At 41.6% G+C, this 24,089-nt stretch overlaps 2 protein-coding genes across 9 annotated transcripts in view; one reads left to right on the top strand and one right to left on the bottom strand.

Moving 5' to 3' along the window:
• Positions 1 to 4,865, bottom strand: part of DDX59 (DEAD-box helicase 59) — a 31,466-nt gene extending 26,601 nt beyond the window's left edge. For 5 of the 7 annotated variants that reach the window (XM_081010770.1, XM_081010775.1, XM_081010776.1 and 2 more), the window contains exons 1-2: positions 3,696 to 4,865; positions 3,196 to 3,275 (exon numbers count right to left, since the gene is read on the bottom strand). The gene's annotated coding sequence lies outside the window, so the exon portion shown is untranslated. The remainder of the gene's footprint in view (positions 1 to 3,195; positions 3,276 to 3,695) is intronic. The other 2 variants (XM_081010772.1, XM_081010773.1) reach the window with 1 other exon arrangement.
• A 140-nt stretch (positions 4,866 to 5,005) lies between these two features.
• CAMSAP2 (calmodulin regulated spectrin associated protein family member 2) overlaps positions 5,006 to 24,089 on the top strand; it is a 78,134-nt gene continuing 59,050 nt past the window's right edge. For both annotated transcript variants that reach the window (XM_081010754.1, XM_081010753.1), the window contains exon 1: positions 5,006 to 5,170. In XM_081010754.1, the coding sequence (XP_080866880.1) occupies positions 5,032 to 5,170 (139 nt within the window). In that variant the 5' untranslated portion in view covers positions 5,006 to 5,031. The remainder of the gene's footprint in view (positions 5,171 to 24,089) is intronic.

The following is a 24,089-nucleotide window of genomic DNA, read 5'->3' as shown; positions in this document are numbered from 1 at the left end:
TTTATAAGGCAGGTGGTTCTCCCCCCCCCCCATAAATGTTATGTTAGAACTGAGCTTTCCAAACTGTTACGTGTGTCGGCTGCAGTATGTAGGTGTGTCAGGCAAATGCTCCCCATGCTGCTCCCAAGGCTGGTAAAAAAAAGGTAAAGGACCCCTGGACAGTTAAGTCCAGTTAAAGGCGACTATGGGGTTGCGGCATTCATCTCCCTTTCAGGCCAAGGGAGCCGGCGTTTGTCCACAGACAGCTTTCTGGGTCATGTGGCCCACTTCTGGTGCAACAGAACACTGAAGGAAGCCAGAGCACACAGAAATGCCGTTTACCTTCCTGCCACAGCAGTACTATTTATCTACTTTTACTGGTGTGCTTTTGAACTGCTAGTTTGGCAGAAGCTGGGACAGAGCAACAGGAGCTCACCCCGTCATGCGGATTTAAACTGCTGACCTTCTGATCAGCAATCCCAAGAGGCTCATTGGTTTAGACCACAGCAAAAGGGTTGGTTCAGGCTTCCTCAAACTCATCCCTCCAAATGTTTTGAGACTACAGTTCCAATCATCCCTGACCACTGGTCCTGCTAGCTAAGGATCATGGGAGTTGTAAGCCAAAAACATCTGGAGGCCTGAGTTTGTGGAAGCATGGGTTAGTTTAACTTCCAGTTTGCTAGTAAAAATGAATTAATGTGTCACAGAACGATGCATGTCAAAAAAGTGTGTCACCAATATGAAAAGTTTGGAAAGCTCTTTTAGACAATATATTGATGTATGATTTCCCCCCTTTCCCTTATGGCAGTGTGTATTTCTCTCTCTGTGTGTGTGTGTGTGTTTATGTATACATACACACTAACATTGCTGTAAGTTACTTGGGGTGACAAGCAACTAATAAGTTTAATAAATTAATAAATAAAATAAACAAGCAATGTTCAGCACTGCTACTATTGCTTTCTCCTTGAGTTACAGAACTAAGATCAATGATTTTGGCTAACACTGAAGGCATGATGCTCTGTGATTCTATTTCGTTCTTATCTCCCTTTTCTGTCATTATGATGGTTACAGTGGCCAACTCTCCTGACCAATGAACCAAGCAGTGGGATGATGGGTTACTCTTGCACAGTGAATGTAAATGAAGTGTTGAAAAAGGACCTTTACATGCGATGTGCAACTTTTTTGCTCAGAGGCCCAATCACAATCTCTCCACATGACAGTAATTGGTTACCTTCTACTGAACAGAGGATTTCAAACCATATACCTTCTGGGAACATTTATCCCTACTTAATGTTGTCTACCAGATAATCTCTACACACATTGCAGATATTAATGAGGCATGTCCATACACTCAATTCACATGAAATAGTGACTAGGCATCTTGGGTTTCACTACTGTCACTCATGAATGTGCACTGCTGAACACATCCAACACTCCCTTATGGTAATGTATTGCAGGGGAAGACTAGTAGTCTGGCAAGTGATCCAGGGAAGTGATCCAGGTTTTGTTTCATTACTGATTTTCTTATTAAAAGCATGGTGATATTTCTGCATTAACACCAGAGCTTCATGAAGCAGAGTTGGAAAATTACATCTCTAGAAAATATGATGGTTCACAGACTGAGAGCCATACTTAACAAGGCAGGAGAGGGGATTTAGGGGCTGTGTGACATTTCATCCCAAACTGATAATATAGGGAATTGAGGATGTGTTTTATCCGCTGTAGAATTCAAGGTCAGAATGTTGACCTAGTATGCAGCAGCTCTGAAAAAGACCAATTCCATCTTGGAAATCATTAGGAAAGGGATTGAAAATACAATTGCCAGAATTATAATGCTGTTATACAAATCGATGGCATGGCCATAACTTGGGATACCATGTTCCATTATGATTGTCTTACCTAAAAAAGGAAAACTTTAAGAGCTGGAAAAGGTTCAGAAAAGGGCAACCAAAATGATCAAGGGGATTCTTAATACGGGGGGGGGGGGGAGGAGGGGTGTCTGTGTGATAGGTGTGAAATATTATACACTGTGTGGATAAGATAGCTAGGAAGAGGTTTTTCTCCCTGATAATACTAGAACCCAGGGCCATGAAGCTGAATGGTGAAAGATTCAGGAGAGACAAAAGAATGTGTTTCTTCACATAGCACAAAGTTAAACTATAGAATTTGATCCCACAGGATATACTGATGGCTGCCAACTTGTATGGCTTTAAATTCATGGGCGATATGACTATCAATGGCTACTAGCTATATTCTACCTTTACTGTCAGAGGCAGTATGCCCTGGAATACTAGTTATGAGCTTTGTTATACACATGTGGATGTAATGTGTAGTTTGTCCCTCACTATTGCATGCCTAGAATTAAGTACTTGTAGCTGTTTCCTGCTCTGGCCTGAGAGGGCAAGGCTATATAACATACGTATAGTACTGTACTCTTTCCTGGTACATGGAATAAGTCTCCCTGGCTCTCTCCCAAGATAGCCCAGTTAGTGATAAACATGCCTAGTTCCAAATTTAAGGCATGTTTTAATTGCCCCATCTATCAGGGTAACTTACATTGACTCTAAGAGATTGCACTAGTGATAGTGGCCACTCATGTTTTTCTCAGATAATTTTTTTAAAAAGATTTTACGTTCACAATAGAATCATAGAGTTGTAAAGGACCCCCAAGGGTGATCTAATTCAACACCCTGCAGTGTAGGAAACTCAACATGCTGTATTGCAACCATACCGGGCTGGCTTAGCTTTGCAAAAGTGCAAGCAGTTTTATTTCTGCACAAATGCTTACATAAGGTTCATAACTCACTGACACATGGTTCCAGTTACAGATAGGTAGCCGTGTTGGTCTGCCATAGTCAAAATAAAAAAAATCCTTCCAGTAGCACCTTTAAGACCAACTAAGTTAGTTCTTGGTATGAGCTTTCGTGTGCAAGCACACTTCTTCAGATACGATTTCGTGCTTGCACACGAAAGCTCATACCAAGAACTAACTTAGTTGGTCTTAAAGGTGCTACTGGAAGGATTTTTTTTATTTTGACTATGGCAGACCAACACGGCTACCTATCTGTAACTGGAACCATGGAAGGCACCACATTGAGCCGCATGAAATGGAAGTCCATGGTATCTGAAGAAGTGTGCTTGCACACGAAAGCTCATACCAAGAACTAACTTAGTTGGTCTTAAAGGTGCTACTGGAAGGATTTTTTTTATTTTCACTGACACATGTGCTTTCCAAGAATCCTATCGCTGCCCAAGTGAAAATCAAAGCTTCAGTTCCCACATGCAAACTGCATGTCCTGTGTTGGAAGAAAAGCAAGGATTTGAGAAGCTTTTTAAAAAAAACAAAAACAAACAAACGGATAATTAACCAATTGCAATTGCTCCGTGGCCCAGACACTAAGATGTAGACACATATGCGCGTTTTTAAAAAATACTTATTTTTCACGAATTGGCCAACATTTCCCACAGTGCAGTCAAATGCAACTTAAAAAAAAAAAAAAAAAAGCAAGCTCCAGAATGGGCCTGCCAGTCATTGATGCCCTGAAGGCAGGACTCTGCGGTAGAAATCTGGGGGGGGGGGGGGCTCCTCGTCAACAAAATGAGGAGTACCCCCCCCCATAGCAGGGCTAACGTCTCTTGAAGTAGGTGAGCTAATAATAGACATGATGATTACCCAAAAGGCGGCGACTATTATAGCCTATTAAGTCTATAATTACCATGGGGCATCGCCGGTGCCAATGCATGCCCGAGAGCTGCCTTGTTTCCTCTCAGCCTGTTCTTGTGCAGAGAACGGCCGGGCTCCGCCGCGCGCCCACCCCGCCTGCCCCAGGCCTTCAGCTGCCCGAGGCCCTCCCGATTTGCCACCCCACCCCGTGCGCCCTGGTGGTGGGCCAGCCTCCGCCCTGGTCGCTGAGGCGCCCTGGAACCAGATGATGGTGAGCTGGAGCGCGCGCGTCAAGAATGCCCCATTGTACCGGCCACGTGACCCTCCGTTTCCCCAAGCCGGGCGTCGGTGCGGGACGTGGGGGGGGGAGGCAACACCCCTCTGCGCCTCCCCCTTGGTCTATACCCCACCCCACCCCGTCTCCTCTCCCGGCAGCTCCGCCCAAGCCGGGGAAGCGCGCACGATGAGGAGGGGGCAGCGGCTAGCCAGGAGAGCGCGCATGCGTCTTTGCGCGCGGCTGCTTTCCTCAGTCTTGAGCGCGGCAGGAGGAGGAGGAGGAGGAGGAAGGGGAGCTGTGGCGAAGCTTGGGAAGGGGGCGACATAGGGGCGACGCCGGAGAAAGCGAGGCGGCCCTCAGAGCGCCGGGAGGAGCACTGACAAGCGCCGCGGCCGGCTCGGCCGCCGGGTCCCTCCCTCGCCTTCCCGCTTGGAGAGCCGTATCTGGAGCGCCCGGACATCTCCCTGCCTTGGGCGCCGCTTCCTCCCGAGCCGCTGCAGGAAAATCCCGGCCGCCTCCCTCCAGAGTCTGGCCCCTTTTCCCCGCCCCCTCTGCATTTCGGAGGGGAGAGCCGAGCCGAGCAGGAGCCTCCTCTTCAGGCTTGTGGGGAAGACTCTCTTTCAAAAAAGAAGAAGCAACCAGAATAATTGATAATAACAGCAGCAGCAATAATCCTCACCATTCGCCCGAGGAGTCTCCGAGCTGGCCATCGGCTGCGGTTGCAATTTATTTGTTTGGAATCGGAAAAAGGGCATTCGGACAAAGGGCCCTGGGGTGGGGTGGCGTAGGGTGGGGGAGAAGGAGAAAAAGAGGGCATTTCTTTCACATTCCTATGCAGCGGGAGGGGAAGCGGTGGCGGGGGGGATTTCGCCCCATAAACACAGCTGAGTTCGCTGCACCGCCTCCATCCTCCGTTGCTACGGTCTCCTAAAAAGAGGAAGGAAGGAAGACCTATATATTACTAGATTTTTAAAATATACATCTATATATAATATATCTCTCTCTATATTGAAGGTTGCCTTCTAGAAGGTGAATCATGTAAATTGATTTTTTGAAAATAAAATAAAATTAAGGCTCTGTGGGCCCGGGGTGTGGGGGGGAGGGAAGGAAAATGGGGGATGCCGCAGACGTCAAGGAAATGAGAAAGACGTTCATTGTCCCTGCCATCAAACCCTTTGATCATTACGACTTCAACAGAGCGAAAATCGCCTGTAATCTAGCGTGGCTGGTGGCCAAAGCCTTCGGGACAGGTAGGTTAGCATGTCTTCTTATCACCTCCCTTTTCCTCATCCGTCTTTCTTGACTTGGTTCTCCTTACAGGGGTGAATCATCCAGCCGTTGGGGGACTGTGCCAGGGAAGGGGGTAGTGGTGGTATATATGACAAGTAACCTGGGTGTGTGTTGTGTTTTTGCTTGTGCAATATTTAATCTCATTTTGGGGGGGCTGCTATTGTTTTCATGAAAGATAAATGGCAACTTGTATTTCTGTGAATTCTTAAAATGCAGATCTTGCAAGATGATGTGTGCAGGCAATTCCCTCCTCCCCTTCCCTCCTCCCCTTGTCATAAAATATACACCTTTTTCCATTTAGTAGCTGGCACAGAAAATGGGAGAAATGTATGGGCGTTGTTAGTTTTTGACATCTGAGGATAGCCTGCAGTCATTTGGGTCAGTGGGAGCTGGAGGTTCCCTCCGGAGAGAAGGGCATTTCATGACACTTGTCACCTTTCACAGCCTATGAGGAATTCCCATTGCTTGATTGTATTGAATTCTTTGAATACTCTCTAAAAGGTGAGAGACTTCCTGCTGCTTATCATCTAGGCCTTGTGGAAGGCTAGCTTTGTTATTTGCAATAGATGCTTTCCGAACAAAGGATTTTAGGCTATACACACACACACACACACACACACACATATATATAGCTTTTGAATGGGTTATTCTTAAATAGCATGCATTAATAACCAGTGATGATTCTTCCAAAAGAAAGGTGAAGTAGCAATCCCATAATATTGTCTGTAGAATAACAGGAAAAGGTTCCTCCTCCTCTTCCTTGCAATTCTGCAACTGTTGCATTTGAAGCCAGGGCATTGTTGCATATTGTACCAGGGCAAAAATATGTGAGGGTTTTGTGTGTGTGTTTTTTTAAACATGTCATCTGGAAACTGGCAGTGTGTGACATGACAAAAGGCCTTTGGGGTGCCTCAGATGGTTACCCAGACATGAACCAAACCATAGCAAGTCCTATCGTAGGCCATCAAATAAGTGTTTTGTTTTGTTTCAGTTGTGGAAGCTGCAGACTTTTTCAGTGCTTTGCAAAACATATTTTTTCCCTACTCTCTAATTATCATGGGTTTGTGTAAGAAAATGCTGATTTATTGGAAATTTGTAGACAACTAACTATGGGAAGTTTCTGAAATGGTGTAACATTCTTCTTCCCCCACTCCTCTTAAGATTCAGTCCTGCAGGTACAATCATGAAAACATCTTAATTAACACATTGTGGTAATGTTGAAATCATTCTTGTCTGGTAAACAAGTGAAACGGCATTCCTGCATTTTCAGTTGCTAGTCACCAAGAGTACAGTAATCAAGTACAGAGAAGATGTGTGGATGAGCCCTAAGGCTCATTCTGGGCAGTAAGTCCTACTGAATTCACTGAGAGCATTTCCAAGCAGACATGCATATAGGATCAGGAATAATTAAAGAATAATTTATTTTCAACATGGGGATATGCAATTTATTGTTATGGGTGGGGGGAACACAAGCAAGGCAATCTTTTATCTTTAACTCTGCTAAGGTGCTAGCTTACTGCATTGATCTAACTACAGCAACTGCCTGTGGAATAAGTATGGGACACTGAAGTATGTTAGATTGCAGGCAGTTGAAATTGGGATATGGGAGCCTGTTGTAAGTCATCTTTCTTGGTGATATGACCATTTCCCTCTGAACTGTGCTGCTTAGGTGTTTTGAAGTGCAGTAAGAACTGTACCAGCAGTTGGCACTTCAGGAGGTTGGGGAAGCGGCTGACCATCATTATGTTCTCCAGCATTTGCCTTTTGCTGCTGCTAGCCTCCTCTAGAGTAAGAATATGGAAGATAGCTGTACGCTATTTAGCCTGGTAAAAGAACTCCTCCCTTCAAAACTCTTATTTAAGCCAGGCTTCTGGGAGTGCAGGAAGACCAGTACCAGAAACTTAATTGTCAATTAGCTCTTGTTCTGCTTTGTATTTATATACTTAAACCTATTTTTTTTTTGTTTTTTAGTAATATTGGATTTATTCTATGCTTGTTAAATTGTTTCTTTTGCCATTTTTAAATTTATTGACATGCTCTCCATTTCATATAATTATTATAGGATGTTTTGAATGTTTGTTGTAAGCCACCTTGGGCACAGCTGATGCTGGAAAAGTGGCATATAAGTAATCTTAATCAATCAAATAGGTTCAAGTAAGTCTTCCACATTAACTTGAAGATGGAACAGAAAGTTGGGAATAAGACATACAGTATGAAAGAGTGAAATAATATCCTCTTTGTACCTAGGTAGAATGTTGAAGAACAGTGTACACAGCAAAGACAGTAAGAGCATCCTTTATTTCAAATGGATTTTGTTACTCCTCTTCACAGAGAAAGCCATAATTTGCTTTATAGACATTTTTGCTTCCTGCTGAGAGAAACAATTACACTGGGCAACAATTTTTTACTTTTTGAATGTTGTCTAGATTTCTACAACTGATTTAGGGTATTTTTGCATTGCTGAATCAGGAAATGGCATCCGTTTCTCTCCATCAGGTCAGGTTTTTGTGCTATGTTGATTTGAAAAAAATCAGATCTTGTGACAAAATCAGTTACATTTTTGTGGCATTATCAGCTGATTTTTGTCAACACGTATCATCCTAAATATGTTTTTAAGAGAAAAAAATGTTTTTCCAGCAACATATATTGATTACCTGATAGAAACATTGATTACTGTAAACTGAATGGAGGACATTGATAAAGGTAAGTACATGTAAATTGCATGTTGCTTCACCATTTTTCAAACTTCAGGGCTTGAACTTCCGTTTCTTGGAACTCCTGGGATGCTCAGCGGCAGGGAGGTCTCTCTTCCGAGTCCAACAGTAGTCAGCCATCATGACTGCGTCCCAGCGACCCTGATACCTGGTCTCCATCTCTTTCATGTCCTGATGGAATCTCTCCCCCTGCTCGTCACTCATTGAACCCAGGTTCTCAGGAAACTGGTCCATATGTGAAAATAGGTAGTGCATCTTGACGTACATGTTGCAGCCCAGGTTTCTGAAAGCAGTCAGCATGTTGTTGACAAGTTCTGCGTAGTTTCTGGCCTTATTGTTGCCAAAAAAGTTCTTCACTACCAGAACAAATGCCTTCCACGCTTCCAGTTCCACTTCGTTCATTGAGTTTCCGAACTCTGGATCTCTGATGAGCTGACGGATCTGAGGACCATCAAAGATGCCAGCCTTCAACTTCTCCATGGTCAATCCTGGAAAAGCCTGGCACAAGTAAGTGAAGCAGTCACCATCCTTGTCCAGAGCCTTGGTGAATTGCTTGATTAAGCCGAGCTTGATGTGCAGCGGTGGGAAGAGTATTCTGTCTCTGTCCACCAGAGGGTCGTTGATGATGTTCCTTTTTTTTGCAAGGCACCAATTCCTCCTGTACAGGCCAGTCCTTCTTCGTGTAATGCTGAGCACGGTCCCTACTATCCCACATGCACAGAAAACATGGGTACTTGGTGAAGCCAGACTGTTGTCCCAACAAAAAGTTCACCATCTTCAGGTCAACACAAATAAACCACTTATGCTGATCATAACCAATTTTCTCCAGCACATACTTCACCCCTTCATAGTTCTCCTTCAGTATACTCGAGTGAGCCAGGGGTTTTGATCCCCCAACTTTATGCTTTGCCGCACCAATTCGTGGAAGATTTTGAGGTTTTATGGCTTCAAACTGATCCCTTTTTGACATAATCACCCAGAACTATCGAATCTGAATACTTCTTGTCATTAAAATAATCATTTCCAATCAAAACAATTATTCAACATGGCATTTTACCCCCACCAACTTCTTCTAAAATGCTCCACACAAGCGTACATGTGAATAAAAATGTAAAAAAATGACATGTGACCATAACTCAAAAACTTGACCTGACTGAGCAAAACCAATGTGATTTTTGGATTCAGCGCATCAGATTCGTCCTAAATCAGCTGAAAAAACGCAGACAACAAATTTGTTGTTGACCAGTGTTATCAGTGTGTAAATGTGCTGTTTGTATAGTGTCTGCCATTGTTTTGATTGTTTCAAGTGACTTTATTCAATTAATCCTTTCCTTGATCCTTGAATTGGAATGGTGAAGTGGTTTGTGTTTCAGTAGTACTGCATATGTTTGTTCTTGACCTCTTCCATCAATTGGGTAACCTGAAGACCCATTAACCTCTGCACTTTTTCTTAGGGATGGAAAAGTTCACTGGCTTATTTTTGATACCTAAAATGGGTTGTCTGCCTGTAAAGGTGCACAGCTTATTTGATTCCCCTAGTGGGACAAGAGGAACTTACACTGTACCTTTGTTTAGATTTACTGGCTTTAATGGTTTATTGTGCATAAGGAGCATGCTGCTGCGCACTTCCCAATCGCTCCCTCTTCACTCCTCCCCTGCTACATGTGGGAGAAGCAAACCAGGAAGCCGCAAATAAGTTCAATTTTCTATTAATGTCCAAATACTGGATGTAAGACCTGCAGGTTTTATATGTATTCTTCTTAAAAGTTTTATTGGACACATTATATAAAGGGTGCAGATTTAAATTAAGTATTGGCTTGTACCCTTTTTAAACTTTGTTGCTTTGTAAAAGCCATAACTGTTCACCAGCCTTAAGTCATGGTTTGTTGTTGGCTTAGAAATCCTGGCTTCTTGTGAAGCAAGAAACTGTGATCCCGGGTTTGGATGTAATAGGAAGCCTGTCTTTATTGTAGTTTTCTGATTTGCTTCTCTTGCTTGCGCTTATGAAAGAAGTGAAGTGGAAATGGCTGGGCCGCGTGCACAAGTACATTATTTGTGCACAGTGAACCACAATAAGACAGCAACTCGGGCTGCTTATTGTGACGGGCGAACGTGGTTGCTCAGTCTGATAATTGGCTGCAACTGTATGCTCCAGCATCAGCCTGCGAATGCATATGCCACAAAAGATCCATTTGCCTTTCAGCCAGAGGTGGAGATGATGTCATCATGATGTCAGGTGACTGATACATGGGCTGTCAGGCCCACCTGTCAGAGTTGACTTGCAGTGTGGGGAGAGGGGTCTTCTTTGCCATTGTGTTCTCCACAAATGAAGTAGGACCTGGTAGGATGGAACTCTGCTCACCAGCTAATTAGTGGATACTTCAGTTTTGCTCTCTGCAGGGGTTTGCTTCACCAGCAGTCAGCATGATTGAACTCATCCCCCCCCCCCCGCCTATCAGCTGACATCACCCAGGTATGTCAGCTGAGTGACAGGTAGGCATGGCTTGGGGAGAAATGGCATCATGAGCCAAAGGGAACCCCCCTGGCAGGCTAAGCGTAGCCCACAAGCCAGAGGTTCCTCTCCCTTTCTTTGAAGACTGAATAGGCTATTTGTTTTTGAAAGTAGACATTGTACTCCAAGACTACAAATACAAAAGTAATGACAGTTTTATATATGAAGTGTGGTTTCATGAGTTGAATTGTAGCAGGCCTACAAAAATTAGTCTTTGGAGCTTATCTGTCTTGTCCAACATATTGACCCAGGAGTTAGCATTGCTTCTTACAGCTGCAGCCCATTTCTTATTTCACAATTCTAGGTTAATTGGCACTGACAACTTGAAAAAGCCTCACTTTATTAACCCTTTGAAAGGTTATTTATAGTAAAAAAAAGTTACATTTGTTCAACTATGTGTCTGATTGTATAAATTGCAATTAGACTTCACTAGCAACCCACAATCTAGTATTTTTTGAACACTGTCATTTCTGTAAAGCAAATAAAGTTTAGTTACTTTTTCGTTAGTTGATTATTTTGAATATCCCACTGAGGAAAAATGCAGTATTCATTCAGGGATCTTGTGGCTCTGATACATTTCAGTAGTACCTGTTGATTGCTGTAATTCAGCAGAGTAAGTTGGTTTACTGGCTCTGTCCCAACATAATGTTAGATTGGTTTTAATTGACAATCAATGGCTTTTTGCATAAACTAGAAGATTTTCTTGTCGGTTTTTAAAGAAATACTTGCATTACCGTGTGCTAGAAAAGGTTCTGAAGATGAGTTCCAGAGGTGTATTTTCAACCTGGCTCCTTCAAAATGAATGTGTGTCTGGTGTAAAGCAGTTTAAGTTGGACATGCACTGTTAGGGCCTGACAAATTACTTGCTTTGCCTTAACTTAGAACATCTTGGATCCAAGTCAAGTACTCCTTTCACTTAAATGTAAATATCTACCCCCATGTTTGGTAGACACACTGCCATACATCCTTACAGCTTGGGGACATCACAACTTGCAATCTGCATTCAGCAAAGGTGTGGAATTCAAACTTTGTACCATCAAGAAACTTTTTTTCCACATTGATCTGCCTTTTATGTTGATGTATTGCACAGATTCGGTGCTACATTTTAAAAGTGTATTCTCTTTTGTTTTTAATCTACTTTAAAATTATAATAAATAGTAATACTTATGATTAGAAATATATATAAGAAAAGTATCTGCATGTATAATAGGTTAATTATGAAATGCTAAATAAAATATCAATGCTATGAATATTTATAACAACCCAAGTAACCTTTTTTGTTATGTAACATGTGGAAGCAATTAGGGGTCAACTCTTGGATTAGATGAAGTGCCAACAAGCACCTAGCTTATAGCTCCATGCATTGCTTCTAGTAAAATTATACAATTTTTATTAAGTGCGTAAAGAAGGCAAAGCTATGCACTACAGTAGAATTTCTTGGTGTTTGGATGGATAGGGTTACTGGAAGAACACCTCAAGGCAAACAGTTAATGAGCAGAGTAAATGTATTTTGTTGGACAGCTGTCATGGAGACAAATGCATGGTTGACAGGCAAATCTCGCCACCTCATTCCAGCCTAACTGTAAACTTTACTACCTTATCACACTAAAAGCAACCGGTGTAGTAAATCATGTTTTCAGAACCATTTTGTATTTTATTTGCCCCTCTATAGGCAAAGGCCATGCCGATATGAATGTTACTCATAGGGCCCAGATTGGCAGCACTGTGATAGCTGCACAAGTATGTGTGTGATATTGGCCTATCTTGAGTGAGGCAGGAGGTAGAATTCTTAACTTTGTCTTTTATTGAGATGCATCTCTTACCTTGTTATCATCATCTAACCATGTAGCACTAGTAGCAAGGTGACATGATGCTTGCAATTACTTTGCTCCTGTGCCACTTGAGCTTTAAGTTGTCCTTTCCTCAAAGCTAGAATTTGCCCCACAGCGAAAAGTATGCACCTCCTGATGTCATGTCTGATTTTGTTCCAAAAGGCTAGAAAAGTAATCACGCTTGTAAGCGCTTGGGTGGTCTTGTATCCTTTTTTTTTTTTTTTTAAATAGGCTGCCTTTCAGCAGATCGGCTTTCTGCTTGTCACTTCAAATCAGGATTTTAATGTATCTTATTTAAAAATCATTCAGCACTACAAGTAATTGGGCGATAGTCTGGAAATGAATATTGTTATTGGTCTAAAATAGAGTTGGGCAGATGACCGTTTTGGAGAATCTGCTTTGTTTTTGCTGGAACCTACCAATGGTGCTAGGTGCAGAATCCATACACTTAGAATTCCACTCATCAGATCCATGAATTATTTCTGTGAGCTGTCCAGAAGTGGTCCATATAAATATACACGGCTGTGGAGACAATTGTAAACAGAGGGAAGTTAAATGCAGGAAGTAACAGTACATGGCCTATTTTACTCATGACCATTCACAAAGAATGTGTAAATGATGGCACAAAAATCCTAATTAACGCATGTAGTGTGATAAAAAACCTTTAACCTAATTCAAGTCACAGTTGATAGAATTAAATTGTTTGATAAATTGCAGTTCAGCAGCTCTCCTTAGAAGTTCCACTGTTAGAGAAAGGCCACCTTAAGGTCAGTGGCAGTGTCTCTTGGGATGCTGTTTTCTGAATATTGCCATTTCTGTTGTGAGATTTGTATTTTATGTAGGGACTGGGCTGTTTGTCTCATTTGCCAGCAGATAGTAGCATGTAACAGTGGAAAATGGAGCAGATGAATAAATCATTGATATTGTCATTAACATTATTAGGATCTATAATAGCATTGCTGAGGAGATAGATTTGGGGAGAAAACTGGTGTTTGGCTATATTGCAGGGTCTGATGCTTGTGTTTGTGCCTCTTTTCTGTGGCCTATTGTTGCTGGTGGGTAGCTTTTTTAGGTTAGATGGGTGTCTGTAAGCAAGGACTGACTTACCACCCCAAGACCTGTAAAAGGGACGTTGTCCAGGATGGGTTGTACATCCTTGATGATGATTTGTGCTTGTTTATTTGGGAGCTGCTTCTTCTACATCCGTCTTGTAGATTATTCCTGGATATCAATCTGACTTTGTGGATCTCTGGTGTGCCACTGCCTTTGCAGAAACTTGCCTGTTTCTGTTACATCGATTCAGCAACTAAATTAGACTATCCTATAGCTTTATTCTTCTTTGTTCTGCAAGTTAACTATGTTGATGTTCCCCACTGGGGCATATCATAATAAAAAAAGAGCTATGTACTTACAAAATTTGTGCACTTTAAGCAGAAGCCAAAAAATAAATAAAAATATTTGCCCCTATGTGTACTTAGGGTGGTTCTGTTGTCTCTCCCCGCCCCCCCCCCCCGGAATTCCTTGAGGGCTTTTCAAAGCTAAATATATATTTCATTTCTGTATGAACCAGCAGTGGCAGTCTTGTCCTTGAACAACTGCCTGAGGTTAGTAGTCAGCTGAGTAAGGTAAATAAATTGAAACCCCACACAAAACCAATTTCAACTGGAAAGGTGTGTGTTGCACTCAAGTAAGCAGCAGGTTTGCAGGCTGGAAAGGCTTCCTCCTGGGCATCCTCCTGGATTTGTAGGTGTGCGTCTTCTCAGTTGTATATGATAAAGCAGCTCTTCCTCTTTCTGGAAAAGATACCTCCTACATACCTCTTCTGAACCAGACTAGTATAAGGTGGTGTGACACCTTTGGAAAAAGTGGCTGTGGTGATGGGAGCTGGAGGAGTCCAACAAGGGGCATATGTTTGAATGTTGAATGTGTAAGTGTATGTCTAGGGTCAATGGATAAAACAAACACCCTTAGCTGTACTGCTAGATAAGTGTTTAATGGTTACTGTATTTACATTTGTCTAAAAGCCAATAAAAATTTGTTTGTTTTTTATTTAAAAAATCTAGGAGGAAAAAACATGGACAGCTAAGACCCCCCCTTTTTTTCCTTTTGCTTCCATCTATAAATATCCTGGAAATTAATGCTTTACCTATTTGCTGAATGATTTGGATGGTTTGTAGTTATTCATCAGCTACAATTTTATTGTTTAAATTTTGTTTTTACTTTTAGCTGCCCTCTTCTTGGAGAACTTGTATAAAGAGAGCTGTGGACTTTGTAGATTTATTTCTTTAAATAAAATGTGTTCCCCACCCCATTCCCCACCTGTTGACTGAAGCAGCCCACTCTGACAAGATCTCATGAGCCTGCAGACCATGTGAGCTCTTTCCCCACCTATTTGCCTTCAATGTTTAGAACAAGGTTTCGCTTGGGACCACTTGCTCCCATATGGTAGATCTGCCATGGAATCAAGATAAATTGAGAGGCTTTGCTGTCAGTGTCATCGTGGAACCTTTATTGAGTGAGAACAAGAAATTGGACCTTTTTGTGGTGGTGCAACCCTGGATACTCTCTTGATTGAACTTCATTAGGCTTCCTCTTGTGTTTCTTCCATCAAAACTCAGAGTTGTATTTTGACAGGCCATTAATATGTAACACTTAGTTTTATGGTTGCCAAGTTTAATGCCAGTCAGATGGGCTGCATATAAATAAGAATAAGAATAATAAGTACAATTATTATTATTATTATTATTATTAGTCTTGCTGCTGTTAAGGTTTGTTGTTGTTTGTTATAGTGTTAGTTGTATTATGTCTGCTGTAGCTTTTAGAAATTGATTGTTGTATTTTTAGGATCATATCGTACTGCTTTATGGTTCTGCAGAGTACTGCTCTGTGTATATTTAGTAGCATCAAAGGATTTTAATTATTGGTTAAATTGAGAAGCGAGGGATCTTTCTTAAACCTTCATTTTTCTTGCCAGTAACTTGGGGCAGAGATCCAGAGATCTGTATTGTATCTTGCACTTGGGAATGTTTTGTTCTATATAGAGCCAGAGGTGCTTCAGGAGTGCCACTTACCATTGAGGTAAGGACAGAGCAGAGGTGGAGTTGCCTGTGTCTCATCTTAGTTGCCTGTGACTAAAGAAATAAGCAGCAGAGCTGTCCAACTTTGCCTGCTTTGTGTAGTATAGGCTGCTCCCAGGGGAAACCTCTGCCTCTACCGCAGAATCTTCAGAGCGACATAAAACTGGGCTGTGTTTCTATAATCAAGACTTCAGCCTCTTTGTGGTAAATGCTTTCTGAAAGTGGAACATAAATTACTTCCTGATGCTATCTCTCCTCCATCTTAAAGTCATTCCTACTAACTTCAGTTGATAATCTTACCAACGTTATACTTATGGCAAGCCAGTATGTGCACAAATAGCTAGTTAAAACTGCTCATTAGCTTTACTGCCCTACTTCATAGCCCTTTGGGATAGCAGAGAAGAAAGCAGAACATTAATTTACCAAATTTAGTATCAGGTTCCCAGTTACTGGCTTATTGTAAACTTAAGGTGGGAGCCCCATGCTTCTTGTTCACAACTGCTACATGCTATATTTTATCTATCTATCTATCTATCTATCTGTCTATCTATTTATTTACAGTGGTACCTCGGGTTAAGAACTTAATTTGTTCTGGAGGTCTGTTCTTAACCTGAAACTGTTCTTAACCTGAAGTACCACTTTAGCTAATGGGGCCTCCTGCTGCCGCTGCGCCGCTGCTGCACGATTTCTGTTCTCATCCTGAGGCAAAGTTCTTAACCCAAGGTAATATTTCTGGGTTAGCAGAGTCTGTAACCTGAAGCGTATGTAACCTGAAGCGTATGTAACCCGAGGTACCACTGTATTTATTATATGCTGCTTAAAGCTAAAACCCACGGTGCATGTCCACGGTACTTATGCAAGTGGAAATAGGTTAGCTAGAATTCCTAAGTGTAAACTGTTCATTTTCATGACCCAAGACGTCCTCTTTTTATCTGTATCTCCAGAAGCTGTTTGAGGCATGTCCACTGGAGCTTCAAATTATTTTCTTAATGCCAGATTGCAGCCTTCTTCTGAAGTATCCCTCAGTTTTAAAAAATACGATACCGTAGAGCTAACAAAGGAAAGGAAAACTAAGTGATCAAGACTCGAAGAATCTTTTGTGCAATGAAAGTCTAAAAGATGTTGAGACGCTGGAAAAAAGAAAGCTGTGGGTGAGGGAGTGAATGAGAAGAGAGAGAATCATGTCTCTCCTAAAGGACTAGGATATGGTTGGTCATCTAATCAAATTGATAGGCAGGAGGTACAGGACAGACCAAAGGAAGCACTTCTCCATACCAAATCAATTTACCAGAGATCTGCAAATCTTCTATCCAGGTTTGCCAGGGTAAATGTCCCCACCCCTCCCTCTAGTGAGCGTGGTGAACCTCAACCCAGAAGGTTGAGGAGAAGGAATGGGTTATCATTTCCAATGAAGCACTCTGTGCACTTGGAAATGCACCACAACAACCCCCAGCTCTCTTTTTCAGCTTGAAGCTGAGGAAAGGGTGGAGGTGTTTCACAGTAGTTTTCCTGTGTTTGGGATAAACTCAAAAGGCCTCAGAAGCACTGAAAATGTGGGAGTGATCCTTTATTTCCTTTGCAGCTCCAAGCTCAAGAATAAGGCTGGAGTGTTGTTTTGTTGTGCGCCCCCAGTTCAGTGTGATTGTAGGAGTGATCTTCTTCCTGAACCATTAGGAAGAAGGCTGGGCCTTGTCTACTGCTAAGGTGCTTGGAATCCTTACAAAGTGCCAAAATGTTCCTCACAGTTTTCCCCAGCCTCTGCTTTTTACATGAGTGTGATAGATGAGTACACACAGCTGCACCATCACATCTAGTTATCCCTTAGGAGTGCTATCTGCTGTAAGGGTTTGGATTCACATGGTTTCTGAGCTGCAGTGGTTAGGTATTCACTCCATCAACTTATACTAAGATCAGAGCAGACTTACCGTTTCCCAAATGTCGTTATGCTTAACTCAACTGGACAGACTCAGCTGTACAAACCTAATTCACAGCTCCAAACTTATGAATGAGTGACATAACATGAATGTGTGTTTTTTAAATTCAAAATTCATTGTTGAAAGAAAGCTACAGTAGAAATGTTTCTATGCCCAGTGTTCCTATACAGTATGAAGCCTGCACTAGGAAGAAATGAAGGTCATTAAGTAATTTGGACAGTGTATTCTTCTGTATAAACTAGCATTCTCATCTTTCTTTCTTTTTTCCTTTTTTAAGATTACCCCCCAAAATAAGTTTATTTTTAGTGCAAATCTGTAGTCACTTGTGATTTGGTTACCTTCGAGCTTTTGTTAATCTATATGATGCATAAGACTCTCCCAAACTAACAGATTGCCAATGACAGAATGTTATATCCCGCCAAGGATATGAGAGACACATTTTCAGGAACTCTACAAGGTGGGATGGTGGGAGAGGCCAAATCACTCAAAACATAGCAAACCTCCCAAAGTGGGGCCTGCCTGTAAGAGATTGAGAGCCTCGTAAAGAGGTAAAGGCCCCCTGTTGCGGCGCTCATCTCGCTTTACTGGCCGAAGGAGCTGACGTTTGTCTGCAGACACTTTTTCCGGGTTATGTGGCCAGCATGACTAAACCACTTCTGGCGAAACCAGAGCAACGCACAGAAATGCCGTTTACCTTCCCACCACAGCGGTACCTATTTATCTACTTGCATTTTGACGTGCTTTCAAACTGCTAGGTTGGCAGGAGCTGGGAACAAGCAATGGGAGCTCACCCCGTCACAGGGATTTGAACTGCTGACCTTCTGATCGGCAAACCCAAGTGGTTTAGACCACAGCGCCACCCAAGAGCCTGGTAGCTCAACTGAAACAGGGGAAAGCACAGATAATTAAAAACAACCTGGATTTCTGGGCCCCTAGCCTAGCCTCACTTTTCACATGTATTGATACTTACCAATGTATTCCCAAAGACTGGGGACTTTCAGTCATTGTCCCAATATACAAAAAAGGCAAGAAAGAGGATCCCGCAAACTGTAGACCAATCAATCTCCTTAACACAATAAGTAAACTGTATGTGAGACATCTACAACAGAAATTCCAAGATTGGCTGGAACTAGAAAGTATAATTGCAGAGAAGGCCGCTGAACTATCGACTAATGTTTCATTCTTCAACGCCTAATAGAAAAGTACTCATCTAGTAGCACTGTCTCAGTCTATGTGGCCTTAATTGACTTCAGAGCAGCCTTTGACTCTATATCCAGAATTAAGCTATGGGAGACCTCCACACTAGACAGACACCTGCTATACTTAATACGCACACTACATGAAGAGACCTTGTTAAAAATACGATGTAACTCTCAGGGCCATCTAACTAATGCAGTTGAAACCAAGAAAGGCATCAAGCTAGGGTGCATATTGGCCCCATTTTTATTCAATTTCTGTATAAATGATATGGTACCCCTCTACCACAATATGAGCTTCCACCCTCCGAAACTAGCAGGAAAGCATATCCCTGTGCTGCTTTATGCAGATGACACAGCAATCCTCTCCAGAATTCCTTTAGGCCTTAAAAGAAGCATGTAAACACTGGCAGCATACTGCAAGGAGAGCAAACTAGAACTACATTATCAGAAAACCAAAATCATGGTTTGCAAAAGGCCCAAACCTTGCATTGGTGGCCTTGCTCCCTTTTAAGAACGGTTTCCAAACAACACGGAAACGTTTAGTGATAAACAAAATAACTATAGGCTTCACCCTGAAGATCCTACTTGACATGGGGTATGAACAAGCAAAAAACAAACAAACCATCAAACAGCACCTGGAAGATCCCAAATGCCAAGCAGATCTAGCCATGTCCCCGAAATTTTTAATCAGTGAAACCAGAAGACACCTCCCAGATGTCATATATAACCAACCTTGAAATTCCAAAACAGTGAAAGGCTTTCACTCTGGCCCACTGCCATTCCCTCCCTTCAGCCATTCAGGAAGGCCGCTTTAGGAAGACATCTTACGAGGAGAGAAAATGCCCATGTGGCTCTGGGCAACTAGAAACAACAGAATATGTCTTTTTTCACTGCCTATACTTATACAGATATAGGTTCATCTTGCCTATACTATATAAATTCCCAGGTCGCACAGAACAACTTTATACCTCCCTGCTACTTCAAGATGAAAACCCAGATGTTACATACTCAGTTGTTAGATTCTGCGCTGTCATGATGGCTATTCAGTGAAGGATGGTTTGCGCCACAAATGAGGCCCCAAATGCAAGACCTGTGGCTCCTTCACGCTCCCTCCCTTATAGTCGCTTTTAACTGTTTGTCCCTGTTTCTATCTTTTTAAGTATGTTTGATACAATCACCTTTTAATTACTAGTTTTTATTCCTTACCTGTTTTAAGTCTTATGTGTTCATTTTATCTGTATGTTTTATCTTACGCTGCTCTGTGACCGAAATAAAGTTTGATACTCATACGATGCAAGTACAAATTCTTTTTATTACCTCAGAAGTATTAGTGAAAGTAAGCTGCTGTAGTATTAAGCCAATTAATTTTCGTATCTAAATTTTTTGGAAGCAGGGTGAATAGTCATTATAGTTCATTAATACTTATTCTGAGTCAAATCTTTGTGAATTTAAGCAACTTAATCTACAGAAATGGGATTACTTTGGAATGTGTTCTGCAGAAGAGAAAATTAAATTCAGTGGGTCCTGTTTTTTTAATAAAATTAGCCATATAAACAAGAGCACATGTTTAAAACCTCTTCAAACCTGCTTCTATTTGAAAGATACTGTAACAGAAAGTACATTTTCAGTTCTTGTGAAGGAACAAAATGGTATGGTAAAGAGAATCACAGGATAATTTAGAAAATCTAATTAGTGTAGCAAGGCAGGGCAGGAAAGATGAGACATACGTTAAAAAAGGCTTTGACATTTTTGTTGATCTTCCTGCTTGTTGTTGGCTCTGTAACTCACCAAGCTGTTTTCTCTCCCTATAAAGGAAGTAGCAGTTTTCTGACTTGATAGTAGAAGATAAGCAATCCATGTTCTTTCTTCAAAGCAATGTTTGTACAGTAAATCTCAACGCACTTCATTGGGGCTATGAATATTATTCTGAATCTCTTTTTAAAAACTTCAAAACTCGCATCTCCTTCAGTATGGTGATAAAGTGGCAAGTGAAAGTTCTCCTTTTCATTTTAAGTTGATTTGGTGTTAAAATCTGAAGAAAAGCATAGAATCTTAGAATTGTAGAATTGGAAGGGATCATGAGGGTCATCTAGCCCAACCCCCTGCAATACAGGAATATTTTTGCCCAACTCTGGACTCGGTGCCAAGTGCCTTCTGGTGGTTCCCTCGCTGCGAGAAGCCAAGTTACTGGGAACCAGGCAGAGGGCCTTCTCGGTAGTGGCACCTGCCCTGTGGAACGCCCTCCCACCAGATGTCAAAGAGAAAAACAACTACCAGACTTTTAGAAGACATCTGAAGGCAGTCCTGTTTAGGGAAGCTTTTAATGTTTAATAGACTGTTGTATTTTAATATTCTGTTAGAAGCTACCCAGAGTTGCTGAGGAAACCCAGCCAGATGGGCGGGGTATACATAATATTTTATTTATTTAGCTAGCTAGCTAGCTAGCTCTGGTTTGCTTAAATAGCCAACAATGGGCTGTGAAGCTGGCTTGTTTCAACAACACATAGTTAAGGTTAACCATGGTTCTTGGTTCAGGTGAAACAGTAAACTGTAGTTAATCAAAAACAGAAAGTTTCAGTTCACCTTTGTAGTCTTGCCAGGAAAACATATGACTCTCAAGTCTCACTGGGGTTCCTTGTAATTCTAAACTGCATGTTTAGTCTTGAATCTGAATTCAGACAATGAATCTGCCTGAAAGAGAAGCTTAATTCTCAGAAATGGCAGATGAGGAAGAAAACCTGTGTTAGGCTGTACCACATCGGACTGCAGTTTACAGTGGTGCCTCGCAAGACGAAATTAATCCGTTCCGCGAGTCTCTTTGTCTAGCGGTTTTTTCGTCTTGCGAAGCAACCCTATTAGCGGATTAGCGCTATTAGCGGTTTAGCGGCTATTAAAGGCTTAGCGGCCAAAAGGCTATTAGCAGCTTAGCGGCTTAGGAAAAGGGGGGGGGGGCGAAAAAAATCTCAAGACTCGCAAGACATTTTCGTCTTGCGAAGCAAGCCCGTAGGGAAATTCGTCCTGCGAAGCGCATCGAAAAACGGAAAACCCTTTCGTCTAGCGGGTTTTTCGTCTTGCGAGGCATTCGTCTTGCGGGGCACCACTGTACATGATTGAATGTTCCAGAATAAAAACAAAAACTATGGAATAGAAACATGGGCAAGTCAGGGAGAAGGCTTGACTGAAACCTAGGAGAAGTAGTCACCTATGACTGACTTCTGGTAGTATAGCTGTAATATTAGAGTAGGCAGCAACAACACCAGTGCAATTGTATTTTATTTTTATGTAAAGCCATGCAGTTTGGAAGGTAAAAATAGTACTGTGTTCATTATCCTGTGTGCCAGAGTGGGTGGATGTGTGTATTTTTCAGTTTATTCTGACCTGCATTATCCTGAATGTTCGTGCCAGTGTATCTGCAGCAGAGTAGGAACATGTTTTATGATGTTCCCGATTGACACTTCGTAAGTGCCTCTTCTGCCGGCAAAGGAAATCTCAGCCATTCTCCTCGAATTACATTTCCCTACTTGTGTTTTGCAAATGCTTGCCGAGGAATAGCTAGGGTGCTTCTGTTTTTTTTTTTTTAAAGCAATTTATTGGGTTTTACAATAAAAATAAACATAATAAACAATATAACATTTATCTTAACATATTTTCACATTTTCTTTGGACTTCCTCACATCTCCCGCTCCCACTTTCATCGTTGTAACATTTTGTCAGCAATTTATCATCTTATTTAAATTCTTATATCCCTTCTATATTTCATAATCTTATAATTCTCGGAAGGAGCTAAATTTTCACAGTCTTACTTATTTTCTTAAAAACTTCTAAATTTAGTGGTGCTCAGTTATTTTAATCTAGCATCTTATTTAGCATTCACTCAAATTACAATACTTTTGTAAATAGTTCTTAAATTTCTTCCAGTCCTCCTCAATCCTCTCTTCTCCCAGGTCACGGATTCTGCCGGTCATTTCAGCCAGTTCCATGTAGTCTATCAGTTGTATCTGCCATTCTTCCAGTGTGGGTAAATCTTGAGTTTTCCAATGTTTGGCGAGAAGTATCCTTGCTGCTGTTGTTGCATAGCTAGGGTGCTTCTGACCCGGTTGCTGATGTTTCAAGGAAATGGTTGGCATGAGTAAGTGGATGGTGAAGAGGATTTCGGGTGCTGTGTCAGTCACATACTGTATATCATACATAAGGTTAAAACCAAACTTTGAATCAGGAAATACTGGGTTCAAATTTCTTCTTGTACAATCTCACCGGGTGGCTTTAGGCAATTATGGTGGGATAATGCTGCCGTCCGCTGCAGGGCTTACTGTCATTCTTTGGGACACTTCATACTCACTAAAGCAGTATATGAATGTTTGTTGTTATTGGATTTGCGTCTTGACCATTCCTATAGTATAAAGAGATGACCTAAAGCCTCTTCCTGTTTAGGTAGAGATCTTTAATTTGTGCAGTGAATAATGATATATGGGTAGAGACAAATGTGGAACAAAGATGGCTGTTCTAATTTTACTCAAAGCTTGTGGCCAGGAGTTCATATAAAGACTAGGGCATTTTTTTTTCAGCTGGAGCTCAGCTCCGGCCCCTCTTAGGTGAGTGCCATTGCCATTCTAAGAGAACAAGGGAGTAGTTCATGGTGAGCTACAGCACCTCTTTTTCTAGAAAAGTAGCACTGGGTAAAGACTCAAACCATTAGGAGAAAGACGTTGTGTAACCTCCTACTTAAAGTGGGGTGAGACAAGAACTTCACTCCAAGTAGGGCAAGTTCAAAGTGAGCTTTGTAATACCACCTTGCGATTTTGCTGGCTAAATAAATAAATAAATAAGAATTCCTTTTAGACCCTGAGTACAAAGTGGGCAGGATGAGACTCTGAAGGCAGTTCTGTTTTCTACAAGTAAGTTAAATGCCATGGTTCTGCCCTTGATTTTCAAGGTGAGCTAGTGAAGGAGGCAGATGTTTCTCAGTCCTCCACATCATTTTGGTTTCTGGGCTTGAATTCCATTAACTGACAAAAGATGTAGAACTTAGCTGCTGACTTCCTTTATTTATTTATTTTGGCGCCACTTAGCTTCAGTATTTGTACCCATAGATTCTAGATTCAGGTAGGTGGCCGTGTTGGTCTGACGCAGTCTAAATAAATGAAAAAATACAGTATCTGAAGAAGTGTGCATGCACACGAAACTTTATACCCAGAACAAACTTAGTTGGTCTGTAAGATGCTACTGGACAATTTTTAATTTTTTAAATTTATTTGTACCCATAGAATGAGTGCTGTACAGCAGCCATGAACATAATATGGAAGCTCTTGTTTTTGGGACTTAAATAGTCTTGCAGACAGAACTGCATTAAAAATCTCAACCCAGCACACTCTAATAAACCTCTTTGATCAACGCCAAACCAGTCTTGTCTTTTAGACACCCTCTTCTTTCTGCTAACCTCCCTCCAATGGTCAATTCAGTTTATAGCATTTAGTTTATGCAAGTGCTCTGAAGGTTGCATTATTTTGTAGAGTTCCCAGCAGCTGCATGGACACGTCATGTCAGAGTAGTTTAGCTTCCCTATATGCCCTCTCTCTATTTCAGGATTGTCTGTTAATTGAATCTGCGACTG

Source organism: Podarcis pityusensis, assembly GCF_964106645.2.
Source record: "Podarcis pityusensis genome assembly, chromosome: 6".
NCBI lineage: Eukaryota > Metazoa > Chordata > Lepidosauria > Squamata > Lacertidae > Podarcis > Podarcis pityusensis.
This window is presented reverse-complemented; position numbering and strand designations above follow the sequence as displayed.